The 9217-nt window shown below is 35.2% G+C and overlaps 1 protein-coding gene across 1 annotated transcript; it reads left to right on the forward strand.

The window, feature by feature from the left end:
* Nucleotides 1–1588: 1588 nt before the first annotated feature.
* On the forward strand, nt 1589–8681 carry LOC124363701. The gene is made up of 4 exons (XM_046818964.1): nt 1589–1628; nt 5491–5562; nt 6522–6665; nt 8184–8681. The coding sequence occupies exons 1-4, from the start codon at nt 1589–1591 to the stop codon at nt 8387–8389; spliced, it is 462 nt and encodes a 153-aa protein (XP_046674920.1). The 3' UTR covers nt 8390–8681.
* Nucleotides 8682–9217: the final 536 nt, after the last annotated feature.

Raw genomic sequence — 9217 nt, forward strand, 5'->3', positions numbered from 1 at the left:
CATAAACAATTAATATCTGAATGAGCTAATTATAAAAAAAAACACATGGAATTCATAAAAAAGTTTACATTACGTAGGAAGATTCTGTGTGATGTGACACACAACACAAACAAGATTTCAGTTTCAATGCCAATTTCTTTTCCATATGTTTGAAATTTCCTATAGATTGAAAATAGGCATGAAGGTACATTTGGAGACTAAATGATGCTTCATGCCAATATTAAAGCCTGTAGGTCAGTTAATATTCCAGATATCGTGCGGGCAGAGACAAATAGATAGAAATTATATTTTGTATGCTTTGCGTACGCTTGGCGTGTAACACTAATACTCTGATTTTTTGTAAATATTAAGGGGATAACGATTTAAAAATTTGCTGTATTCAAGTTATTTTTACAATGTTAAATGGTCTACTCTTTTTTTAAACTTAGTGTGCAAGAACTTAATCGTGAAATAATCTTTCCAATCGGACATTAACGAGGTATAAAGAAACAAAAATTAATAATAGATCCATTCTAGAAAAACATTAAAAAAGAATTTACCGTACAATAAACTCCCACCTTATAAAATTGATGCAAAAGTAGACTTATTATTTACCTTCAAGTGAATACAATGCAGATAAATGTATTAATAGAGAACAACAATGTTAAACCGTTTCTAAGCAATTGCCTACGTTTCAAATTCATTTTTGAACAGTTTGTAGTTGACCTTCAAAAATGTTCAAGTTCTTGCAAAACTTAACTCCAGCACAAATTGCAGGGGGTGTGCTGGCGGGCGGCCTCATCCTTGGAGGTATGGTCTACGTCCACCACAGGTATGAAAGAACCTTTTGAGAAGAAGAAGAACGTTTAGGGTCTTTCCTGCACTGATTATTATTATTTCTATACTTCAATTGGATAGAAATGTTAGACTAGATATAATTAATAAACTTTGAACAATAACGGCAATGAATAATATTTTGCAATATGATTTTCAGATACAGCGGACGTGGACCAACTGTCGACGACGGTGGGACCGAGCCAGCCACCTCCGTCGTCTATGTTAACGAACATTACACATCATCAACATCCTCTTCCGACTCAGAAATAGAAGCGCTGCCTGCCATAGAGCACATTGGAGACGCCGTAGGACTGTTAGAAGGAGAAAACAACCCGGAGGCCTCAATGACGGCGTTGGCAGGCAGCATCGAGCGATTGTAAAGACGATGCAGGTAAGAATGAATAATTCTCGCAGTTAGAAGTTAGCAAATGAATCCTTTCCCGTATTTTATCACTTACTCATCCTGAACACTTAAATAAACTTCCTTTCTATCAAAAATATCTATTGTACGTTTTGATGTGGTTGTTGCTAATATTACCGTTGTAAAAAAGTATTTCAAAATTTTCAAATGCAACCAATCATTGTAAAATATAGCACATTATTATTATCTCATTTTTTCAGCAAAAGACTAAAGCACTAAAAGCAGAAGATGACTCCCCCAAACCTGATCGAATCCCCCTACCATAATTGACTCCCCCCAACCCTGATCGAATCCCCCTACCATTATTGACTCCCCCCTACCCGGATGGACAAATCCCGGACTCGCCCAACGATGACAGCTGTCAACGACGATGACCAAAAACCGGGGTACGGTGCGCAAGGAACCATGGAAAAGCAGTGAAAAAGTACCCGGAACGTGCAATGGGCCGCCCTTACAATTGATATAAAAACATGGCGATGTTCTTAAAAAAAACTAAATGTAATACTAGCTGTAACAAATTAAACACATGTAACAGCACGTGTGTAATAATATGCATTAATATTTCATAAAATTAGTCGTTTCTAAATATAATTTATTATAATGAATAAAGCTAATCATGAATATTTTCCCAAAAACATTAAACACATAGTTGGTCAAATAATGAGTGGAAAATCTGACGTATTTTAAAATTTATGCTATTTAAAAGCCAAAACGTAAACAGTACAATAAAAAGAATATACCATATGTGATTTTAAATAGAAAACAAAAATACGGTTTACAATGTGACTTTCGGTTTGGCCGCAGTATCAGAAAAATCCAGGCTTACCAGTTTTAATAGCTGTATGAAGTAAAAGCCATTTTTAAACGTCATGACAATTTTGTAGATTATAGAATTTTGAGTAGTGATTTTACAATCACACGACTTGCAAAATCACTATAGTTGTAAGACATATGTAATTATTAGTAAAATACAATTCGTAGAATCGATGTACAGATAGTTGCTGGAAAGGAAGTCTTGTATTACAATTCGAGACAAACATCCTCCGGATGTAAGTGGATACGCACATCCGCCCAGACGCCGATGGTGAACAAACAGGAAATGCTTGCTTAAGCAGCGGAAATGCTTATTTGTAAAAACCGTGCGACAATGTAAGGGACAGCCATGCTGATATGAAAAATTGTTACTCACCAATTATGATGGAGAGATTTGGGAGAGGCGTGGTCAATGAGCTGGCGGGAGAAGAACATCAAAACTGAAGAACAAGGAGGAGAGGTGGAAGTCGAGGCCGGGAATTCGAAAATTGAAGTTCGGGAGTGTTTGTGTTCGTGTGCGGAAAAATATCTCTAGGCGTAATAAGTGTGAAGTGGAATAAAATGTAAGTAATTTTAAGAACTTAGTATATTTTAGGGTTCATTAATCATTTTCAATTCCATATCCATTTAGTTGTTCACAATTTCGAAAATGTAAATTCATGTAAATGTTTAGCTATTTAAAAGAAAGTTTCTCACGTTATTCCATGAACTCATAATTATTGCAACACTACAAAATTACTAGTAAATGTTATAATGAAATAATTTAAAATAAAGTGTAAAGAATAATTTAATATTAAATATGTCTTCAAAGTATTAAGACATTAAAATTTGTGCTTAATATATCGGTTGACCTAATCAATTGTTAATTAAAATTTTTAATCAATTTAAAGAGATGTTGTCAAAATAAAATATGTGTTGGCTCATTTGAGGGTATTTGTGATGCCAATCTAACCTATTATTAAATCCTCTCACAGCAACCCTTGCTCATAGTATGTCACAAGCTTAATCTTAAACTAAACCAAACTTATCAAAACCTTACATGGTGGAGGCGCTAAAACTCGATTGGCATTCAAATTCCTCACATGGGCAAGCACATAGTTTCATAGGCTAGGTATAAATTAGAACTAAATAATATTTATAAGAAAGTATTTAACGAAAATAGCCTACTTCAGTGACAAACCACTCATTTACCTAAAAGATAAATTAAATTTCCAATAACTCAAAAATATTTTCAAACCCGTAATTAGAGTAACGCCAAGTAAACTAACTATGTACGTCAATGGACATGTATAATTAAATGGAAACCATACTACATGAAGATTTAATACCATTAGACACATACAGGACTTCCAAAAGTGACATAGTAAAAATATTAAATAAAAATGGAATACAATCTAGAGACACAGACACTGTAGCGGACCTCAGACCTATCCTAGCGGCACTTAAGAACTTAACACGTATAAGCGCAAGTCATCCTAATATTAAAACCATCTTTAATAATTTAACTACAAGAAAGACTCACCTTAGTGAAGAGGACAGGGAAAACTATAAGGATCTAGCTACAATCGAGGATTTTCTAGCGCAGAGAACTAATTTATATGACACAGTACATAACCCTGAGGCGGACATCAAGACACAAGCACCCCCAACCTTAGCACAACATTACGAGCCACTTACACTATCTGACAGAACTAACAAAGCAACCATGGGGGAAAACATACCGCTAATATCAGCTGGGACTTACACAGGTCTCCAGAGCGAAAATCCACAAGATTTTTTAGACAAATTCCTAGTGGCAGCAACTTCAAACAGATGGACAGATAACACTAAAGTTAATTTATTCCCAGCACATTTATCAGGCACAGCACTAACTTGGTTCAAACACTACAAGCAAAAACAACGAGGGGAAGCCATACAATGGGATAAACTTGCTAAAAGTTTCATAGAGGCTTTCACTCCATTAGCACAAACACAGAGTCTACAAATGATTTTAGAACACAAAATACAGGGAGAGAACGAGCCAACACTAACCTATTTTTTAGATATATTAACAACATGCCGAAGATATGACCCTACAATACAGGACAAGCAAATTATACATTTTATCATACAGGGACTAAAACCAGAAGTCTGTGAACGAGTTATAGGGCTGAAAAACGACACCTTAAGTGATCTAGAGACTAATTTAAAAATTACAGAACAGCTAGTTCTAACACAAATGAAAAACAAGGAAAGGTACAATAGGGTTGCAGCAAACAGACCCTATAGTACACCCTTATATGAACAAAACATCATCCATAAACTACAAACAGAAGTTAACACCCTAACCAATTTAGTAGCTACCCTAACTACAAACCAAATTTCAAATCATAACCACAGGTACAAAAGATCTCCATCCCCCTTATGAAAACTCAAAATATAAGCCAAGATATGATAGAACACCTAGTCCTCGGTTTTTGTGCAATGACTAACAAGCCTCTCTTACTGATTTTGTACTCTCGTAAGAAGTTCTTGCTTGTCTATGCCAATCAAATGTACTTAAGCATTTATGTGAAGCTGAACCTATCACGTAACGTGTTGGGATTAGATCAAAACAATAGAATTTGTATTTACCACTTTTATTTTATAAACCATTAGGATAAATTTTGTGGTTGTTCTTTTCGAACACTTAAACCCGCCAAAATAGTATTGCACCTACCAATCTTTACCCGTGTAACAAATTTTTAAATTTATAAACAGCAATCTTACAAGTCTTACCAGTCTTTACAACACATACCATAAATACATTAAGGGCTAGTTTTAAACATTTTCATTCATTTATTGTTTAGATCTGTGTATGAAATTATTTTTATACTTAACAAATGTAAAGGTGGGTAAACTCTACAGAAGTCATTAAAAAAGTCTTCTTCAATTTTGAGTATTTTTGCTCTTGGGAGAAATCAGAGTAATGAAAAGGATTTCGGGTGTTTTTATCAAAAATGTCAGTTTTAGAGACATGTTTCGGTGGAATAAAGAGCAACAGAGAAAACCCATGGATTTTAAGGATCTAATTTTCACGCACGGTACAGTGTAGCTCTCATTAGTCTAAAGAAAATTGAAATTAAATTAGAATACATTTTTTAGAGTTTTAAGAGCTGAACGGATTAACCGAACTATTTTAGAAAGACAGAAATAATTTCATAAGATTTTAAAAAACGTAGCTCTTTGAGTACTATGGATTATTAGGCTATGTTTAAGATTAGCCTATGTTTCAAACTAGGGAATTTTTGACAATACGAATCGGTCTGGTCAAATGCTTTGGACAATCCGGAACAAATTATTTTTCCACCCAGGCCATGAAAATCAAAACGTATTTTCTGGGAAGACTGTAACGATAAATTTCGAACTCATATTGTTCTAGGGTATTTCCTGACGATGGATACCAGAATTCCGTGGATAAGACACACCATCACGCGTGACTCCCACTCCACCCGTTGTACCTAAATCTGACAATCGACCTGTGAAGAAACCTTGTAAGCTTGGAAAGCCTCAGCTTGGTAAACAATAAAGGGAATTTCATCACAAACACACATGGATTTTAATTTTTAACAACACATGCACCCATAATAAAAATTGTATATATTCACTCCACTATTATTTTTTATGCAGCATCTGATTATACTAATAAAAATAGCGTTAGTGCAACTATTCATATATAAAAAATGTATTTAAAAAATTTAAATTAGTTAAAAAAAGATGCTCCAACATTTATAACAATCAGTTTATCTCATTGAACATTTTTTGAAAAATAATTTTATAAGATAAATAAAACGCATAATAAATAAAAACAATTTGAACGATAGTAGGAAAACCCGGGTCTCTAATCCGAACGTATAGTGGTGGCTAATATGTGATTTTAGCGTGCTCAGTAATTTTACTGTGGGGGAAAAAGTGTATGTTTTTTTTAACAAAATAAAATTACTGTCATTAAAAAATAAAATGAATATGTACACAGTAAGGAATTAATTACATTAACAAATAAAACATATAATATACAAAGATTGCTGACTAATCACAAAAAAGTTTCCTATATCTAAATATAAACTTTGTCAAAACTGCAGTTTTATGTATTCTATAAATATTTATCATATAAATTAGGTATATCTAACGTTAAATATACATTTGACTTTTGATACGTATCGATGATTGAAATTGTAAATATACGACGTTATGACGTTAAAACTTGAGTGAATGGTTTTTAACTAATGCATTTACTAGTGTGGACCGACGAAATTTCTTGAAATCCTGAATTTGTCTTTTTTTAAATGTATAATTCTTGTCGCAAATGGTTTCGTTATAAATTTAACACAGTTTAGGGTTTTTAGCCGCATCATGAAATACCTCAACGTTATAGGTTCAGCTGTACAAATTTTAAACATCCCCACGTCCTAATGCATGACAGAATAACAGAACTCTACTCTATGTTCACCAGTGCCAAAACCAACCCGTGCGCCAACCCCCCTTGCAGCTCTTAGGACACCCGTGCCACACAGAGACGAGTACCCTGAGCAGTCCGATGTAAGTGAACCCCAATCAAACATTGTTGGTGACCTCATTCGTCTTATTCAAAGAGCCGGTAAGAAAACAGAAAGTTTAAAGACGATTTTGTAATACAATATTATAATTTATCTGATAGTTGTATATATGTGTCTATATGCTCATTACATTTGTTTAAATCTACGAGGAGACCAACTAGGCCTGCAATTTTTAAGAGTATAGTATAGAAGCGGATATTTTTGATTAGACCATTATGGTGAAGGCCGGTTAAGATTCAACCAGATCCAATTTGAGGAGAACCTAGAAACTGCAGATTCATGCTGAGTGCGTAGATCCTAAGTAATTCAGATAACGGGTAAACAACAAATCGTTTAAAAGCCGTGGGAAAGTCAAAAGAGTGGTAGGGCTTTGGAAGTTTATCGATTGGACACTAAAGACAAGGAATCAAATTTCAGAAAACCTTGGATCTCGAAGGAACCTTTTTTCTATTAGGACAAGAAGCTTATAGATTGTATGTATTTAGTAGTATAAAAAGCCTTAGCGTTGCTTCCGGAGTGACAGGATATGCAGGATGGGTAAGGTTAGGGTATAAAGATCGCCTCCTATCGAGATCCATGAGGAAGAATCAGCACTAATCTCAAAGTCATGTGTCCCTGGAAGAAGGGGAGACCAGCTCCGATCCAGCCTCTCTAGTCATAGCAGGCAGGGGGTGGCACACCCTTTTTGAGAGTAACAAGAACCTCTGATACTTAGGGAACGAACCCCATCAACTCCAACAGACATCTTCCGCCGCAGACTAGACCTATCGAATTACCCTTGCACCACAGAATCTCGACATTTGCGTTTAGTGATGTGCCACTCCTTGACATCCATAAGGTTGCCTAGATTTAAGTGACATATTGGGTTTTTTTTCTATGACCAGTGGTAGATTCAACTGGAAGGTGTAAATCAGCGAGAAGTGCCCTTTAAGAAATCTTAGACATGTGCTGAAAGGACTGTGTTGAGAAACTGGATACTAAGCTAGTTTTGGTAGCTTAGAACCCTTACGGAACGCAGATAATGAAGGTCAAGAGGCTGGTTTTATGGGAGGAGGTGAGAAAATTCAAGAGTTACTCAGTGGTTGAAAGGTCTAGAGATTTGCAAAACCTCGAGGATGGAGTACTTTAGATTATTACTTAACTAACAACAATAATTGAGTAAATATAATTGTAGGATCTACTAGTTAGGGACCTACACAGGTTCAAGGAGATCATGTATATATTTTAAGTATAACTGTTTTAAAAACTAAATGTAATTTAAATAATAATAATATTTTTTGGTTTTTAACGGGTTCGCTTACCTTAAGGTCAAGATAATTCCTTAAGACTAACTTTATAAAAATATTTAAGAACTTTGTAGTTCTTACACTATTAAGAATCATTAAATAAACGATTAAATTTCTCAGTATTAAAGTTTAAGAGCTTTTAGGAAAATTATATAAACGAAGCATGCTGCTGCAAATGTGCAGCAAACTTCATTGCTTATTTTACTTAGAGTAACGGGTGTATCAATACTTACTGCCGAATTCATCAGACTTACACATTGTTTTGTGTCACAGGTGGCATGACTAACTTCTGCAACATTTTAAAAAACAACATGGCGACGCAATCCACTTCTAGTTTTTCCCAAAGGCGAGCCTACAACAACAGGGGGGACAGTGAGAACACCATAGTGTTCGAGTCACCCAACCTTCCTCCGATATTAGTGGCGTTGTCTAACTCTTCAATCTACACCAAGGAAATTAACGTTTTCCAGAAGTCTTAAACCCGAACATAGTGCTCCGAATTGTGTGTTTTGTAACATGTGATATCATATGTAACATTAGTCTCTATGTGTTCACTGATGCGTGTTAGTTTCAAACGCGTGTCATAATTTACCATGCATTGCTCATGTACCGTAGTTTATATTGTAGCTTATTGCATTTATTTATAGTTTTGTATTCTCAGTGCCCTCCCTGTTTGTATTAGTAATAGTCATAATTTAATTTTTGTAATAGTCTAACAATTTATAATTAGAAATGGATTTAATTAAATTGCAAGCTTTTAATTAATACGAACTTGCTCAAGATGCTGTTTCCCTTTGATGGCATGAAATGTTTGTAGTATAACCACAGAAAATGTGTTGTTTTATTGTCTCATATAACTTTTTTTGATCTCTTAGGACAAGAAGTTTATAAATTGCACCTAGTCCTGTAAGGACCTAACGCTGCTTCGGAGTGACAGGATATTCAGGATAGGTAAGGTTAGGGAGTAGAGGCCGCCTCCTATCAATGAGAAAGATTTAGGACACTAATCTCAAAGTAATATCTCCCCGAAAGAAGGGAAGGCCGGCTATGAACCAGCCTCTCAAGTCAAAGCAGACAGGGGTTGGAACACCCTTGTTGAGGCTATCAAGAATCTCTGATACCCCACCAACTCCAACAGTCATCTCCCATAGTAGACTAGATCTATCGAATTGCCCTTACACTCCATAATCTCCACATTTGCGGTTAGTGATGTGCCGATCCTGGACATCCATAAGTTTGCCCAGATTTAAGTTGGTACATCGGTTTTTGCTTTGCTGTGCCCAGTGGTAGGTTCAACTGGAAGGTAT

The sequence above is a fragment of the Homalodisca vitripennis genome, chromosome 5 (genome assembly GCF_021130785.1).
Source record: "Homalodisca vitripennis isolate AUS2020 chromosome 5, UT_GWSS_2.1, whole genome shotgun sequence".
NCBI lineage: Eukaryota > Metazoa > Arthropoda > Insecta > Hemiptera > Cicadellidae > Homalodisca > Homalodisca vitripennis.